Source organism: Folsomia candida, unplaced genomic scaffold (genome assembly GCF_002217175.1).
Source record: "Folsomia candida strain VU population unplaced genomic scaffold, ASM221717v1 Fcan01_Sc001, whole genome shotgun sequence".
In the NCBI taxonomy this organism is placed as follows: domain Eukaryota; kingdom Metazoa; phylum Arthropoda; class Collembola; order Entomobryomorpha; family Isotomidae; genus Folsomia; species Folsomia candida.
Window position 1 is genome coordinate 21065577 of NW_019091193.1, and position 18475 is coordinate 21084051.

Below are 18475 nucleotides of genomic sequence, written 5' to 3' on the forward strand. Positions count from 1 at the left end.
ATCGGACCAAGACTTTACCACACTCGTCACGGTTGGATGCGAGGTGGTTAAAGTGAAGCACACAACACGTCTGCTTCTGCTCATGGGAAGGATGACCAGCATCGTTCCTTCATTAAATCATTTAAAATGATATCTCATAATAAAGCGCAGGATATTGGGGCTACAAAAGCGTGAAATTGACTGCGTCTCTTCCATTGGATCAAGTTCGGTTGGGTAGGAAAGGAGAAAGTGCGACGCTTTAATCTTTACCGTAAAATGATGCCTGCAACTTTTATTATTTTTTGTAATAAGTGGTCAGTGGAGGGTGAAGATTTGTGCTTTAACGTGATGAATTTTCATGAGAAAATGATACTGGTAAACGAATCTCTCTGTTGGAGGATTTGGAAGCTCGCATGTTTTGACATTCATTCTGCAATTATTAACAAGTGAACTTTAATTAAAAAACACTTTTATTCAAGCCTTGAAGCAAGATACATAATTAGCTTACCATGAGTAATGTCAATTTCTACAAATTAAGTAAACTATGCATGCACCAATTATTTTTGCAGGTACTGACAAATTGGTAGAACTGCACCAATTAGACATAGACATTTCTATAATTTTATAAATTTGACACGTTTTGGATACGATCATCTTGGTAATTCATAAATTCTTAAAGTCAGGATTTGCATGCATATCATGATTTGTTATATTTATGTAATACTCTCTTTTACTTTACTACTATAAACTTCATATTCACTCCTTCTCAAGCCAGGAGTATTTGACACTGAAAAACTGAGGTCACTGAGATTGGACAAAGCATGATTGACCACAAATTACATGTAGAAAATATTGAAAATAAACATAGGTATAAAACAACCCGGACTATCCTGAGAATAATTAAGAAGAACCAATTTATTTAGTAGGGCGATCCAACATGCTTAAAATTTTGTTGGAGTATTTCTGCTTTGAACAATTTGTAGACACATTTAGCTTAAATACAACCTATTAATTTCTTAGTTGAGGTAACTAGTTATGCAAGGGACGAGGAGGAATGGCCCTTGTAAGCCGCAATTACTAGACTAAAGTTTCTAGATCTACGTGCCTACAATTATGTCTACTTCACGACTACAATAATCCTTTCTCAAGATATATATTCTAATATATGGCAAGAATAATACAAGTTGAATTTTTTACCTGGCGACTTGTAGCTGGTAAATCATGTAGAGCGTGGACATATATATTATGTTTACCTATGTATCTATAATACGCTACGCATTTGTACTGCACACATTACAATAATTATGGCAATAATTCGAGTAAAATAAATATCAAATATTGAAAATTGAAAACGTCAAAAATGTTAAAAACCATCATGTACTTTGAATATTGCACATAGATTACTGCAGTTTTTATGCAAACCCTTAATCGATTAAGTTGAACAGTTTTGGCGTATGTTTGGCGTCCCTGCACGAACGGGAAGGTAAATATTGGATACAGGTCTTGAGGAAACCTAAAACTACGATGTAGCTGGTTCAACCATACGGACATCTTCTACAAATATGCCACACGTAACAAGTATAATGCTAAGCTAGCTAAACTGTATGAACGATGGTGGTTGAATTAAACAATGAAAAACTTCAACGTAAAAGTACTTTGGGCCAAAAGTTGAACGAGGAGGACCAGTCCACCAGTTGTTTGTTTGTTGACCAGTTATCGCCTCCATTTTCCACAATACAGAAGCATGAAATACATTTTCTAAAGAAATTAATTGTATGTAAAAGATCACAAAGATAATGGAAAATTACGTAAATACCTTTCGTAAAATTGCACATGTACCTGTACACACACCTTTTCATTGATTTTTTTTGTCTTGTAATTGTTCGTAAGACCGGAAGTAAAGTGTGGATTTATGCTTAGGTCGTATGCCCACGTCGTTGTCCAACCCAATGTGACGACATGAACCTTTTGACGTAACCCTCATTTTTAATAGCAGGATGCTCATTTGTTGGGGTAATGGCATAGGATAGTTTCTGCACATAAAATCAACAATTTATTACACAGGAATTATCGAGTTGCTTAAAATATGCAAGCAATACCGATTTGCAATTTCCAGGAAACTTGAAGAATTCTCGAAGTGCAATAATTGGCACCAGAGTAATTGGAATAAAGGTAAAAATATATCCCATGTTTTGAGCCCAAGTTGGATACAAGTAGCCGTCATAAGTTAAGGGAAGGGCTGTGCTCAGATCCAAAACTATAATCACCTAGACAAGTCACAAATACATACTTATTGTGTGATTTGGCTTATTTTTGTATAGTACATATGTAATAGTTTTAATAATTATTAGTAATTTACACTAATTAACAATGGGCTAATATACTTCCAGCAGATTTTCCAATATATTCCCGGTGCAAATCCCAACATGGACTCTGCATCTTTGCAAAATTGGTCCAATCCTGTCCAATTGTTCAAGACAAAGGAAAATTAATGCCGAGTTGGGGATAATGGGGGAAGTCAGTTTAATTGTTTTCGACTCACCATACACCCACGAGACGACAAGAACCTCAAAAACAACGGCAAATAATAGGGAGCTGCCTGCAGCATACGTGTCGAAGAAGATGAAGGTGTACATGCCTCCCTGCGAACGTATTTACATGAACAATTGTTGTAAAATTGGGACAACGAATTGAGAATGATGAGTGGGACATGGGTCTCACTCTTGAGAAATTACCCGAGTGACATTAATGATAGAGATGAGGAAGGAAATGAAAACAATAAAGAACGTGAACACTTCTCGTCCAAACTTCCATCGCTTGAACCAGGCTTTAAACTCGTCAGTGATCCCGGTCACGACGCATTCTATTCCGCCCATCTGTCACAGGACAGAATAGGGATTACAGACACAAAGATAATTAGCACCACACTTCAAAGTCCTTTCACCGGAAGTGCATGTATTCACAGGTATAAGCAAATAAATTAAAGGTATGTGTCTGGTTAATCAACGTACAGCACTATCCAAACCCAGCGACAAGAGAGCGAGAAAGAAAATTAGCGACCAGAAATTGGCTCCTGGGAGACTTCCCACAGCTTCAGGGTAAACCTCAAATACCAATCCAGGACCTGAAATGACAATTTCTTTTGTCCAAATCTTACAACGGAATTATTTATTATTTACTCCAACTTACCAACATTGACAACTTCTTCAACTGAAAAGAATAAAAAATATATAAATGCTTGTAGATTTACATACAAACAGCCAGAGTGCAAATAATTATTGAAAGATAACGAAAACTCTATTTGAACTCCAATCAATTATTATTTACTGTTCTAAGCATGTATGTATTTACTAATTCTGTACTTATTTGTGCTCTTTTAGTAATTTAGAAATATATATCATGAAATATATCAACATACACAATAGAAAGTATTTAGATGCGAATTTATGTCTACTTACTGGGTCGACCTTGTCGGTAGGCCATGGATCCGAGGAAAGTGAAAATTACAAACCCTGCGAAAATACTGGTGAAGCAGTTGACCTACAAAAATGAATACCTCGATCATGTTATAATAATTTGTAACGTTGAGATCGGGACAAAATGGTGGATCTTCGTAGGAAAGAAAGAAGAATTATCTTGATACTGAGACTCACTGTGGCTATTATTTATGTACGAATACTCAGTATTTTTAATTAAAAGTTTAATGGGACGAATGAGAAGGACGCGTAATAAAATTGTCATAAAACCTTACCATCGAGGTCACCATGCAATCTCTAAACGCATAATTAGAAATCATTTTTATCAAGCATGATGAAAATGATGTTGTCTTTGTTGGTATCACTTTTTTAATCAATTACCTGAAACAATTATTGTGAAAGTTGTTATAACTGGCGTAAGTCAGATGAACACCAAATCCAGCACCAGACGAGAAAAAAATCTGTTTGGCAGCATCACTCCAAACCTTTGTGAGGAAAAGAACGCTCTTTTCATCAAAGCTCATGAAATTTTTGTTACATGATTAAAGCATACCAAACCAGTAATAATTTAGCAAGATTTTCTACTGACCTCCACTTCCCGTAGTTTTGTCATATTTGGAACCAAGTAATAATAAATTCCGTCAGACGCTGAAAATATTTGTAACATAAATCGTAAAATTTAACATAAAGAAGCAAGGATTTTTTGAAAAGGCACGTATTTCATAGCAGCATTTACGCACCTAAATTAATGCATATGTATATTTACTTATTAATTAAGTGACAAGTAATCGTGACCATTATTGTTGCATGGCATGTCTACTAGTATCTTCACGGGAAAGGAAAATTGAGGTAGGTGTGCATCTTTCGGGTTGTATGAGTGGGACAAATTAGATTATTTCACAATGATGATGCATAGTACTATTGGTCACCAGAGAATAAACCTTGGTCGGGCAGGGGTATCCTGTGCCCGGGCAAGAAACATTGCTAGATAGGCGAATGCCCGACCAAGGTTTAAAGCCTGTGGTCACAAGGGGTATTTTATGCATATTTCTTGCATTGCAAAAAAAAATTAAACCTTAATGTAGAGAGAAAATCAAATATGTGAATATGTAAACGTAATATTTCAAATCTTAACATGCATATTATTATGTGTGCTTATGTTCATGTTCCGTGATAATTCTAGCAATTAAAGATGAGAAATAATGCATCAGAAATAATGTAATCAGCGAAAATCTTAATTCCTTTTGAGACCCAATGCCCATGATGACGTCTTATTTCAGTGAAATATTACAGAACCCCAACTATTTAATAGGCTGCAGGAATAATTATCATCAACAGTTGGTATCCTTTGATTATTTACCTCCTTCGAGCATGAGACCTCGCACCAGGAGAATACTCAACACGAAATAGGGCATCGTCGCGGTCACCCAAACCACCTTCCCAGTAGAGCGAATGCTGCAAATAATTAATTATTATTAGAAATTTTAGCAATCGGTGGAGTTCTTGCATTAGCCATCCAGACAATGATCTCCTCAAATGTGTCATCTTGTATCATATTTTAACACGGATTTTAATTTTATGGCAGAGATGCACGGAAATCTCAAAACTTGTTTGTAAAGAGAGGATTAATAAAAGATGAATACATTTCTTGCGTCAGTATCGTTAGACATGCATAAATATATTTTCCATGTTCTCAAAGGGTTATTTGCCCATAAACACATATCTCGATCCAATACCTTTTCAGCAATATCAGAAATAGGAAGATGTAGATAGCTGCAAGACACAACAGCAAGTCCATTTTTGGGAGGCCCAAATTATCTGTTGTTGTGCATAGTTAGTTCTTAGACAATGGATAATCTGATAATTTTCATAAAACACCATCAAAAATCAAGTTACCAATGTCATGTGACCCCATTTCTAACACGCTGTTCCTATTTAAGATACACAAACCGTATAGTCTCAAGTCAAAGTGATATATGGTATTTGTGTATAAACGGCGAATTATGCTGTTTTTGTTCATCAAGAAAGCGTTGATACCTGAAGTACTCAGAAGCCGGTGAAGTTGCGTTGGGTGGACGGTAAACGACCCTTCTACTCGACCTGGCCAGGTCAGAGTTTTCATTGTGCCAGTTGCTCATTTGTGAGAGCGAGAGGTTGTCAGGGGGGTAATTTTCATCGCCCAGGATAAGAGACGTCGAGTTGTCGTCGTCATGAACGAGGACGGCTTCGGGGATGAAGCAATTCTCCGTGTTCCAAGAATTATTACATGTGGTCCATGGGAGTGGGGAGGTGAACGAGTTGATGGTGAAGTGCAGGGACCATCCCATGATCGTGTTGTAATAAAAGCTCACAAAGTAGGAAACTGTGACCGCACAGTAACCAATACCTGCGGATTTAAACAAGTATTCAAAACAACGATTGAGACAAAGTACACGGCCCGCATGAGCAATAAGTAAATAAGTAACATGATATCGAATGATGCTTTCAATAATTCCATCGTGTGCATAGGTCACCCAAAATCATAGAATTTCCGTTTTCTGTTCATGGTCATGCATGTACATATATTGTCAAAGGTCGATAGGCCAGGAAAGGTGACCTCTATATGTATATCTGCGTGATGGATAATCTTTGTCCATTTAGTTCACGCTCGACTTAAGTGTCAACACTTCCAGTTGACAGTACGATTGACAGCACAGCAATAAAATCGTTTTATTATTTGCCAGGAAAAGAAAGTTTAGTCTCGCGTTTAGGCTGCTGCTGGTGCAATGGTGTGAAAATTGAGAGTCAGGAAAAGATGCACACACATCTTCGTTTCCTGGCCGTCGTTCTCATCTTTCACCTTTAAGACACTCGTCGATGAACCTAAGTTGACCTCCAAGTAGGAAGTATCCCCTGGTGGTACTGATATTGTTTTCTGTACAAATATCGGAATTCCCCAAAATGCTGATTTTTTGTATCAGACGAGATTTGATTTAGTCACTACTAAATGCTATTAGTAATAATAGTGAGGACGTCGCCTAAAACAGTGGCCGAGTTTGACCTATTTGTGTACTTGTGTAAAATTTCACCTTTTCATTTTATATATGAAATGGATCATTGTGGTTCAATAAATTCAATAATTAGTACTCAATTCCGGATTACCTTTGAACAAAGGACAGATTTTCCACATGGATATGGGACCTTGACATCAGAACATAAGGACACAACAAAATTACAGGATTATAGAACATATATATTCAGGTTCTGCATATTCTGCCCATTTCAATTCTATTTCTTTCAATATTGACATGATCATTTTACACCACAATCAAAACAAAATACGAAAAGTACAAGTAGTTCTTGATAAATTTTCCTTAAGGAGTTAGGTGAACCTAAAGATAATTTTTTATGGTGACATTTTCTAATTTTTTAACAGGCTGATGTTTTCACCTGACTAAATATAATTGTGACTGGTCTTGTTACTTTTCTATATACATGCTAATGTCCTTTTACCTTGACGAATGAATTGTCCCAGGAGAAGCTCCATGTAGAACACGGGAATAGCACTCAATGCAAGCATCAAAAAATAAGGGATGAGGAAAGCACCTGAAAAAATGAGTTCAGTCCATCACTTTTCATCTTTCAGCTTTTAGGTGAAAGTGGCAGCCTCTTCTGCTCCTACTACACCAGTAATCAAAGATTTTGACCTTTAGATTTCAAGGAGGTTTTATAAGGTTACTTATTTATTGTATTTATTCATTTGCAAAGATTCGCCAACCGGGATATTTGCCAACCTTTCAAGTCACTCTAATTCTTCACTTCCATATCAATGAACATCCATTTCTGTCAATTTTATTGCCTGCCATCATTGGATTGGATACTGTGCAGATCGTGTAACGTTGAAGAGCGTGGTTATCAAACATAAGACGAAAAATCATCCAAGCATTTATTCACTTTTATAACTAACCAAACATTAATTTAAACAAGGGTTCTTCCAACCCACGCATGTTTGAGTTGCCATCTAACCTTCAAAAAATTGATACTTTTAGCAGAAATGAGAGTTCACTTTTGATAGCAAACAATACAAGTCAAATATTGCATTAACTATATAGCTTAGTTTTTCACTTTGTACGGCAAACATAAAATAATATGAAGTTTTATCTTAAAACTTTCTCCGTCCAACATTAGGAAATGAGAAATGATGATTGAAAGAGAAAATATGTAGAATTTTTTTTGAAAATTTCATATTTTGTGGATATTACTACCCAGTGTAGCCCTTCATAGATGTTTAGAAAATTAAATGAACATTTCAATATAATTTACGTATACATGATCACGGCAAAATTGTTCAAATTTTTGCAGGTTTCGCATGTGTAGCATATACTACTGAGGATGAGCACCCATGAAGAATTAAATTAAAGAATTGAATTTGTAACTTACCACCTCCGTTCTTGTAACAAAAATACGGGAAGCGCCAAACATTGGCGAGATCAACTGCAAAGCCAATAATGGAAAGGAGAAAGTCCAGCCCTGAAAAAGACGGAAGAGAAAGTTTTAAATTGGCCATAGGTGTGCGAAGCATTTTAGAGTTGATCGAGTTCAATATGTCCGACGTTGCAAGTACAAATTTGGAGTTTATGTACCTTGTGACCACGTTTCACGGTCCTCGACTTGCGACTGGAGGGGGAGGTTGGCGTTGTGGGAGGGATTGGAAGGGCTGCTGGTGCGGTGCGCCACGACGACCACGTCCCCACCCTCCCTCGAACAAACGCTAGTGGAAGTGAGTCTCATCTCACTTTTCCCCCCAGGATCGTCCCCATCTGAGGACAAGAACCAAGGACAAAGGCATAAGTTGAAGACGCAAAAAAAACTATTAATTCCTAAATTTTCCATTGACCCACTAAAACCAAGATGGGCAGATTGTCAATTAAAATCGAATAAAACAAATCTTAAACACATTAAATTCCACTTGTTAACAAAAAAGCTCCAAAAACGATTTCCAAGATGAACGTGATACAATATTGATGCGCTTCTTATTTCGTCAAGATTGCATGTTTGAGCAGACTATATAATGATTTCTGTTCTATTTTGATTAGTCGGTGACAAGCAAACTGATTTATAGCAAGACGCATTGTATGCATTCTTCAATTCCGAAACGTCTTGGTGAATGCCATATTCATGTCTAACAGTCAAACACAAATTAAATTTTTATTAACTCAACTAGCTAAATGGCATACTCTGTTTCTCTACTTGAATCTAGACTTCGAATGTAGACCAACTGTTGTGGCTAATAAAATAAATGCACGGGAGAAAAGACACGGGTCCAAAATATTGAAAATCATCCAAGTCGACCAACCTACATATTATTTATGTACCTCTCTATAAATATGTACCAACATTAAAGGTGGATCCCTTGCATCTACCTAGACTCAAATAATGCATTCCCCATTTACAACTAATTTTTCTGTTAATTTATGGAGGAATTAAAATAACTTAACAATTAGAATAATTCCAGAGTTGGTGGTTTAGTTGTTAAAAAATAATTAAAGTATTAAAGTCTACCGTACAAAAGAAATATATTTTTCTTACATTTCTTCGCAACTTCATTCTAGTTGTTCACCAAATTAGCATCTTTTAAGTATCTAGTTTTCAGCTAAAAACATTTTTCGATCTGCAGACGCATTACATTTTAGTTCAACGATGTCATGAATTTAAAGATTCTGCAAAATATACAATTTTGCTAATTTCTTGAGCGTCATATGCGGACCTGTTAATTACTGTTCTTTTGATGAGACACTCATTAAAGTTAGTTGGAAACGACCAAAAACAACTCGATGAAAGTTGAATCAAGACTTTAATAATTTACACATCGAGGCTGTTTTCTTTGCAAAGTGTTTTTCAATGAGGCGTATTACGTTAACGTTACCTCACTAATAATTCTTATGACTGCTTCGCTTTCATCTTTTATTGCCCATTTCATTCGTAGCAGATACAAAGAGCACCTTTTGTCGTCTCATAATTCACAAGAGTCGTCGGCTCGTTTACATGATTTTACATTTTAGCTCGTGTTGTTGTCTTTATGTTGTCTTTTTAAACTTGTGCATTTCAGACCAAGTCTTGACTTTTACGACGTATTCCTCAACTCACTCGTAAATTAATGCACAACGACTCAACAAAAGGCGACTCTGTTTGCATCTACGTATATGTAGCTACGGATGTATGACTTGGTCTCGGATGGAACTCGTTGTTGCATTTGACAAACATGTAAGCATGATATGGAGAGAATCTCCACCAGAAAAGTTTTTTGTTCAGTCTTTTTCATCTCACAATTTAAACATTACCTGTTGACACTGCTAATTTTGCAAACATTACTCTGTTGCAAAAAGTGCAAATTGGTGAAATAAATATGTTAAAGTAGATTGAAGATAAAACTCGCATCGCATCTTTGCCTTCAATTTGTCGCTTTGCATTGTTATGTTGTTATGTTGCGACGGGTCTTCAGCTAAGCAGTTTCACCTGTTTTCAAGTATCAGTTAATTCAACCTCAAATTTGGTAGATTTTTAACTTTGCTTGTTATATTTTTGCATTTGCATTTAATGAATTTGAGGTGTGTTTTGTTGTTTTATGACACTACCACATGCCGGTCGAAGAGAAATGCACACCCTAAACACACTTTTACGACTCATCCTTGCATTGTCTTCTCAGTACGACAAGGAGGCAAAATTGTGCGGACGCAATGCAATACGAACAACATGTCAAGTGATGTAGTTCAATGAGGTCTGGGCATAAGGATACCCACGATGCGATGCGACTTGAGATTTTTGTTTCTCTCAAGCCCTCTTTAAACAGCAGAATTGCGGACCATAAATAAATCGACTTTTATAATGAGACCGTGGCAAATATGCAAGGAATGTGGCTTACCTGGATGGGACGAGCGTGTAAAGTTGAGGAGGATGTGTGACTGGAGTGGGTGTGACTTGTGGGACTCTGGCGACGGTTGTGATCGAGTTAGAAGTGGATCTGAGGGCAAACTACCAGCTCCGTCGCCACCGCCGCTGTCCCTCCGACTGGACCCTGGTGACTTGGCCAGGAAATTGCTTCCGCCTGTCAATCAATCAAGTCAATATTGATTTCATGGAGGAATATACAAACATCCATCTATTCGCGTATTCTGTTTATTTATACAAATTATTTGGGTTTACGACGAATAATCCATCTTCTACTATGCATATTTACATGTATGCATTGTGCATTGCAACCATTTAGTATAAAACAACAGAATATAAATGTATGTGGTAAAAGCGAACTAGTCTGGGCAAGTAAACAAGATGTATTTATGGTGATGGTAAAATAAGCATCCCATTAAATGAAGGCATAGGCTCTCTTAAATTAAAAAAACAACAATTTGTGCAAAAGCTCGTCCATTAAAAATCACATTTTTTTCTGATAATTCAGACCAGAAAGCCGGTCTATGACACTTGGACATGGCTCGCGAAGAAACTGGCCAGACCATAGAAGTACACACACATGGAAGTGCTTAGGATTAGGTACATACGTCGTCTTGTCGGGGCGCGTTCTTACAACTTCTTTCTCAACAGGAATTCCCAAATCCCGAGCAGATCTCTGGGTTAAATGCCAGACAGGAAGAGTACGAACGTGACACTTTTATTGATTTCGTCCGTGTGCTCAAGTAAATTCAATTTCAATTCACAATTGAGTAGTATCAAAGGATCCCCTCGACACGACGCTACGTATACCCACTCATTCCGTGTGTCAATCCACTTGACCACCATGAATGGCTGAGTGTCCGGGCAGTCCCATCAGTGTGCTTGGGCAGGTTAATGAGCGTGTATGTGAAGGGGAATAAAGCGTCTTAAGAGGTTTGTGTCTTGAAACGAATTATAAATCATGCGACAATAAGGATCCTGCTACTCCTGCTGCTGCTGCTGTTATGGATCGAAGGCTAGAAAAATTCTCTTCGAAATAGTCAATATAAAAATTCCCGTATATTTTTATGATTTATTATCTGCACACAAAAACTTGTGTTTATTGAAATATTAAAAAACTTCTCCAAACTTGTCGCTGGTTATCATTCATTAGTTTTGTATGCTGTTATTGGTGTGCACGTACACAGTGTTACGACGAAATCCTGGAAATTCCTTGATCCTCCCTGATCAATGCAAAGATCTATAGAATTCCTGGTAGAAAATGTAAATCGTGTTGGAATGTATATTGAGTGGTGGTGAGCTGGAAGAGTCTTTAATTCTAATTTAATTTAATGGAGCAGTGAAATATAGATGATTCGTTTTGTGGGTTTTGATCTTGTCTGAAGGACAATATTAATGCTGTGTGTGTACATATTATATCGGACGACGTATGATCTGCTAATCCCAACAAGTCAAATTTAGCAGAGCATTATGATGGCTTCGTCACTAATAAGGCTGAAACTAGGTCGTCAAAGATCTTCCAGGGCACATAGGCACATACATGGAAGACTAAGCACAAATCAAACCATGGATAGGATTTCGGCTTACCTGAAGGGGATCTATCATTGGCAATACTGGAGTGACTTTGAGACTGTGAGATGCGTCCATCCCTTGCCTTGTACTTGGTTGTGGTATGATTATTGGCGTCCACGACCTGGGCAAGGGGATTCTCAATCAGTTCCATTGCATGCGATGGCCAGCCGATCTCCACGGTCGTCGTCGTTGTCGTCTTATGTTCCCCTGTCTTCCAAGACCCCAAACACACCTGCCTGGAGGGGACAAGATGAAAAAAAGGATGTAAAAAAACTTGCCAGTTGGGCAAATCACAACTTTGCCGAATAACTTTCTTTGATATCCTGCTCCATATTATCTACTTTTCTTTAATATGAACTCGTACCGAATGCAATATGCTACTTGCAATTCCATTATTATTTCCTTTATTTTTAAAAAGTTGGAAAATTCATTCAAGGAGAGTCCAAATATACGTACCACCATAGTTTTCTTACAATAGCATAGTTTTTGCCTCATACTTTGCAAAATTTGAGGAAATGCTCGAGAATTAATGTTCATGGATTTCGTTTAATGAACTTTGTCGTATGCATGTATTTGTGGGTAAAACCTGTGAACGTATTCCTTGCTTACTCTCCCATCATACATCTTTTTCATACATGAAAGCTGAAGAATGAAGATGAACAAGGTGCGGAATCGGGTAATTGGTTCCTCGCCGAGAAAAGTTAGCTGTTGATATCCACCAGACTTTTTGCAAACTTTGGTCGATTTGCATGAGTGACTTTGCCCATAAGATTTTATTTTATAGATTTAACTGGAATAACTGGACCAGACAAATCTCGGACAAATCTGCTGGTACTGCAAACTGCATCGCCCGACTACTGGTACAACTACTCGACCAGCGTACTCGACCAGTAGATGTTTATTTTATATAATAGTTTGTCGAAATGCACATGTGTATGCTGCAAAGAGAAACGGACAACTAATGAGAATGAGGTTGCAAGTTTCATTGAACCTCTTAGGAGAATATGTTTTATATTTGACCACCAACAAGACGCCCACCGTGGTTATCTTAATGCAGACAGTGCAGAAGTGCATCAATTAGGGATAAACTAATCTCAAATGTGTTGTGGGGCTGATGCTTGGAAATGGGAAGGCCAGATGTCTGCTGCTGCTAAAAAATTGACTGTTCTTCGTCTCCATTTCTACCTAACAATGTGTGTACGCGTGGTTCGTACATATTTTCCCTGCTTTTCCTTACCCATGAGTTTAAAAAAAACTTGTTATGGTCATGTGGCATGGAACATGTCACAGGGGAAAAGTTAAAAGGAAGAATGCAAATTTCCTTAAATTGTCTAATAAACGTGATCAAAACGTTAATTTGCAGGACAATTAATTATACCGCACAGATATTAAATAATAAGTATGATGTGTGTTCAAATGATGATGCGAAAGTTTAATGTCGATCTACTTCCCGTATGGCTGCACGATTCATGAGCAAATTTCTCATTTTGTCAGGAATCTGCAATGAGAATTTATAAATTTTTTGGCTGAGTTAGCAAAGTGAGTATCATTTGGTGGTAATTACTTTCATGTTTATTAAATTTTGAGAATTTCTCGCTCTTCTCTCCCCAAAACACTAATAAAGAAGCTAAAATAGGCCGTTTTCATGCCTTGCGAAAATTCTCATTCTTCTGACTTGTACACATGTCTTCTGCACGTTGTGTTTTCGTACAACACAATTCGAATCAACGAATCAATCATCAATCAATACAAATTGAGGTGGAGCAATGGATGGTACAGGAGTGCGTCGAATGAATAAAACTCTAGAAGTCTAGGAGAGTTTGTCGAATTTGAAAGTTGTGAGCCCATGCAGGCTGAGGATGAGTGGTGGTTGTTGTAGAGGGGGCTGAGAAGCAGCGAACCGATTTATTGATACTTTTCCGCTGACTGGACGTTTTCATGTGGGGAGGAGGACCACGCTCCCTGTATGCAAATCCCATTTCGATTAAAAGAGATCCCTTCACCTGGTTTCCCTTCACGCCAAATCACTCCTCCAATCCCAAATCCAAATTCACTCCAAACTCAAAGCAGACGGCCAAAAGCAGCCACGGAACCAAGACCAGGAGGAATATCACACACAGACAGAAACTGTGTGTAACAATCAAAGGGAGAGTCATGTATGTCGCATCGTCGAACCATTATTATTTGGTCTTCATGAATATGCATGCACGTATGCTGGTCAGAAATTACACATTGTCACCCACATTTATGCACAATCAATCTCAAAATGCTTTGTAAATATACGGAAATATCTTTACATAAGAGGTACGTACGTGTTTAGACGAGTGTCTCACTTTCCTCGGAGGAAAGAGTTGCAAGGGTTCACTGTGTTTTCGGACAAGTCTGTTTTCTTCACGAGGTTGGGATAGAGTCAGATTCGTTACGATTCTCACTTTCCCCACGGCTCTAAGGAATCAACCCCTGAGGAGCTCACAAACTGCTCACTTTTCACTCTCACTCATCCGAGTGCAAGTCCCTACTTTGGCAAATAGGACCTCGCCTCCTTCTTCTCCTTGACTCGGTTTACTGTGCTAAATTCACCTCCGCCGACAGAACCATGGCAAAATACTGGGTCTCATGCAGTGTCTGCTCCTCTTCTGACGCTGCTGCTGGACTTGAAACCATACCACCACCCCAAACAAACCACCAGTGATACAATACCACCGCAGCCACCAGCCAGCCAGCGCTACGTTGTGGACTGGTGACGATGATACAATCTGATGTTGCACTACAAAAAACTTGTTCACTTTTTTCCCTAGTTTGAGAGGTTCCTGGCAAAAATCCGTGTTACTATCTCTCCTGCTTTCACCCTGATTGGGACTGTCTAGACTGATGATGGTGTCGCTCTTATACCCTTTTTTAGGGTACACATGCCTCAGGGTTTTGTGTTACCTTATTATTATTAGTATTAACGTTATATGAGATTGAAATAGTTGGAAACTCAATTATTCCTGGAAAATGATCCCACTTTTATTGGAATTAAATTGAACAAATCATTTTCATTTTCCATTAAGTCGTGCTTTCACCAAGTTCAACCCTATAGCCAGCTCGAGCCTAATGATGACCGGACGATGGGCAAGAGGCTTTTTGCTTGTGCAGTAATTCTAGCAGAAACTTTTGATTTGATTTGAGGGATGTGCGTTCGTGTCTCGAATGGTATCACTGTAAACCACAAGCATAAGTTGTGTTGTTAGCAGGTTTGTCGCTCGTCCGCACAAGAAGAAGAGGAATAACACGGATTTATATATATAAATGGAATGCCAAAAATCCGCTTAGGTATTATCACCAGCAGCACCACTCTATCACAATCTGAGCCTCTTCCGTCAAAATATTTCAGCACAATTCACAATGAAAAGCAATCTTATGAGATTTCATATCTTACAAATAGGAAATAAATTGATCCGAAAAATCCTTTGGATAAGAAGACCACTCTCAGCACCACTCAAAACGGTGCTAAGCCAACCAGCCAAACCAACACAAACTCGGACCCTTTCTCTGTACGCCTAATTCCCTGGTTTTGCCAAAGAACGGCAGGAGAGGAATTTCACGTTACATTAGAGATTCAAAAGTTATTTTGGTGGGGCTGATCTTCCAGAGAATGCATTTTATGGTGCACAAAAAAGTCATATTTTGTGAGGTATGGTAAATAATTTTCACCTTGTAAGTTTTCAGCCTGTGCACACTCTTGCAGAAATTCATAAAAGTGCAACAAAGTCGCAGGGGTTGTTTGGTGCAAGTGGTTGCAATATTTAATGTTTTTATTGTTTTCACATTAGTCTTGCACATATGTGCTTCATCATCACATACACATTTAGAAACTCACTGTTACATTTATTTTATAGGTGGTTAAGACTTGACGTTTGTTCTCAGCACTGTTTCACGAGGAGCTGGCACAGTTCACTATGTAGTTATAAATGTGAGCTTCCACTACTGTCGGGATTTTATTTGGCAGTTTTACCTTCTTCTTGTTCTTACCATTAATAAAACACGCTTGACTTACGTACGCATCATCTCGCCATCATCCTCCCATTTGTACGGTATTGTACAGGGAAGTGAAATTTATTACTCGTGCCTATGTGTACGATATCATACATACGAGGAGAGCCCAACGAAGCAACGAGGCCGTCAATTGACTCCTCCACTACTTTACTAAATACTACCTCCTCGTCTTTGGGAGCTACTTATTGCTTCTGCCAGTAGTCAGCAGAAGCAGCTATCACGGATGATTGTGATAGTGCTCGTGTGTTTGGTGGTGAGTGGTGTGTTTAGTTGGTTTAGTTAAAGTTTGAATTGAATGAGGTGAATGATGACGCAAAAGGTTCAGAAACTCTTTCACTATTTATTTTATCTCATTTCATAGTATTGCTCTTTTATTATTTAAGCGTGTTCTCTGTCGGTTACTTTTCAGCAGGAGCAGCAGGTGAATGAGGAGGCTGATGTGATGTGATGTTGATGATGATGGAAAATTGGTTCTTCTTCATTCCTACTTCATTCCTTCTGCCACTTGAGCTGCATAAAGTGTAAAAGTGAACAGGTGAATTGTGGTCGGTCCGTCCGCCCTTCTTGCTTTTTCTCTCTGCTTTCTTTCTCTCGCACTCTGCTCCTATTCTCTTAATTTCCACTATGAATGGGCCACTTGAAAACAATATAATTAGCAACGATGAGCCAATTACACACCAATGACTGTCCACTTCATGAAAGAAAATCACTGATTATTATCCGCCACGAGCGATAACTAACCAAACCGTCCCAACTCCGCTCGCTTCTTTTTCACTTGCCCATAAATAAAGTGGTGCTTGGTTCTTGTCTCCGTTGATGTTGTTAACTAATCTGATCCCAAAAGCATGGATGAGATCTGGGAGGTTTGGATATCTAGCAGTGAAAACTAGACTCTGATGAGAACTTGGGCAGCAATGACTGAGATAGCAAATCTCGCGTACAATACTGTCAATTGCATACTTACTTTGACCTCACTCTGATTTTGACACTCGTATTTATCGACATTGTTCAACTTGAGGAGATTAAACAACAGCTTCGTCTTACAATCAGTCTCTCGGAGTAAATTTTGAGACGAATCTGGGAATACCCCAACACGGGGTATGTTTTTTTAGAAGAAAACAATTAGTTTCCAAGTCAGATCACTGAAAATGCCCCCACCGACTTGCTATACAGCACGTATGTACATATGTCTATATGTCTCATCTACACATCTCGGGTGGAGAAATATATGTAAGTTGCAGTACGACGATGATTATGTATGGCGATAATTGTATGGAGAGTTTATAGGTATTTGAGTCAAGTCAGTCACCATAAACGGTCTGCCACTGTATGATTGGTATCACTACCCCCACTGAACTTTGTGGTCTGCACCCCAATGTGGAGAACAAGCGATGGGCAAGCAGAGCGTGGTTCTAGGAATGAAATGACCAGCAGGAACGGCGTCTGAATCGTGTGACAAACATTTGGATTGTATTGTGCCGTGATTGTGTTGCGGATCGAGTTGAGTTGAGAAACAGACTAGGGACTGGGGCTACAGGAAATACTCAATAAATGCACTTAGGAAAATACACTCCTTAGCTCTCCGCTTTTGCCCAATACTCTCGAAAGCATGCCAGCAGCAAAACTACTGGCCAAGCAACTTTTACACGAAACATAAGTTGCACACACAACCAGGGCGGTGATATTACATGCATTATTTGGTCGTCGTCGTCGTTCTGTGCAGATAATCTTAGAGGGCTGTTGAAGGCAGTTTTTCAGGGTTTATGAAACATGCACATGCATTCTTTCCTAGGTGGCCTGGAAGGATAAGGGAATTTAGAACTTAATTGTCCACTAACTCGCTAACTCCCCCGTTATTTCTCATTGTCCTCTCCTCGCAATCACAAGAGCACGAAGCCGAACTAAATTAATGATATATGTCTCAACATGCTCAGATCTGGACGTAAGGTTCTCGTAAAGCAGTAATCATATTTAAGCATTTACTGAAAGTGATGAACCACCAGAAAGATTGGCATAAACATTAGTAAATAGAACCACTAATAAAACATGTTCGAGTCAGAAGTGCGTTCATTTCAAAAGTGATTGCAAAACTTGTTGCATGATCTCTCGACTTAACTTGCCATCGGTTTGAGTTAGCCTTGAACTTTGTAATGATGGAACTATATTTTTTTCACGATATCTTTCTCTACTTTCTCTTTGTAGGTAATTGCTTTTGATGCACACACAATCATGCATCCTTTATTTAAAATAAATAATAATAAAATACAAATTGTCAATTGCGAAACCTGCTGCTGGTTTCGGGTATGGTTCCGAGATTGCCGTTACATCACAGTAGCTATAGAAGTGATCTATTTTTTTGCGCTGTTTGTAATTTCCCCTTTAAATGTGCGTCGGTAGCAACCCATGATTTATGGATAATTTTATTTCCAAATTAGACCAAAAGTTCCAATTATTTAATATTTTAATAGACTTTAATTGTGACA

The 18475-nt window shown here is 38.2% G+C and overlaps 1 protein-coding gene across 5 annotated transcripts; it reads right to left on the reverse strand.

Moving 5' to 3' along the window:
- Nucleotides 1–431: 431 nt before the first annotated feature.
- Nucleotides 432–17568, reverse strand: LOC110844064 (sodium-dependent noradrenaline transporter). 5 transcript variants are annotated; one of them, XM_035847494.1, is made up of 23 exons: nt 15651–17568; nt 11970–12190; nt 10357–10539; nt 8078–8254; nt 7875–7964; nt 6948–7040; nt 6597–6635; nt 5493–5841; nt 5352–5386; nt 5192–5273; nt 4816–4910; nt 4045–4103; nt 3837–3940; nt 3731–3752; nt 3438–3519; nt 3169–3189; nt 2991–3103; nt 2715–2855; nt 2522–2621; nt 2339–2439; nt 2079–2246; nt 1819–2012; nt 432–1737 (listed from the first exon to the last, which is right to left on the reverse strand). In XM_035847494.1, the coding sequence occupies exons 2-22, from the start codon at nt 12103–12105 to the stop codon at nt 1896–1898; spliced, it is 2307 nt and encodes a 768-aa protein (XP_035703387.1). In that variant the 5' UTR covers nt 12106–12190; nt 15651–17568; the 3' UTR covers nt 432–1737; nt 1819–1895. The 5 variants fall into 5 exon arrangements, with proteins under 5 accessions (XP_035703387.1, XP_035703393.1, XP_035703402.1 ...); XM_035847500.1 differs by lacking the exon at nt 15651–17568 and adding an exon at nt 14267–15642 and having other exon boundaries at nt 1831–2012; XM_035847509.1 differs by lacking the exon at nt 15651–17568 and adding an exon at nt 14267–15642 and having other exon boundaries at nt 1796–2012.
- Between the last annotated feature and the right edge of the window lie 907 nt (nt 17569–18475).

Coding starts and splice junctions, on each gene's coding strand:
- LOC110844064 (XM_035847494.1), bottom strand. CDS start 12,105: ATGGAACTGATTGAGAATCCCCTTGCCCAGGTCGTGGACGCCAATAAT. Junction 8,255..10,356: donor TACACGCTCGTCCCATCCAG/GTAAGCCACATT, acceptor TCTTGTCCTCAG/ATGGGGACGATCCTGGGGGG. Junction 6,636..6,947: donor GGGACAATTCATTCGTCAAG/GTAAAAGGACAT, acceptor TCTGATGTCAAG/GTCCCATATCCATGTGGAAA.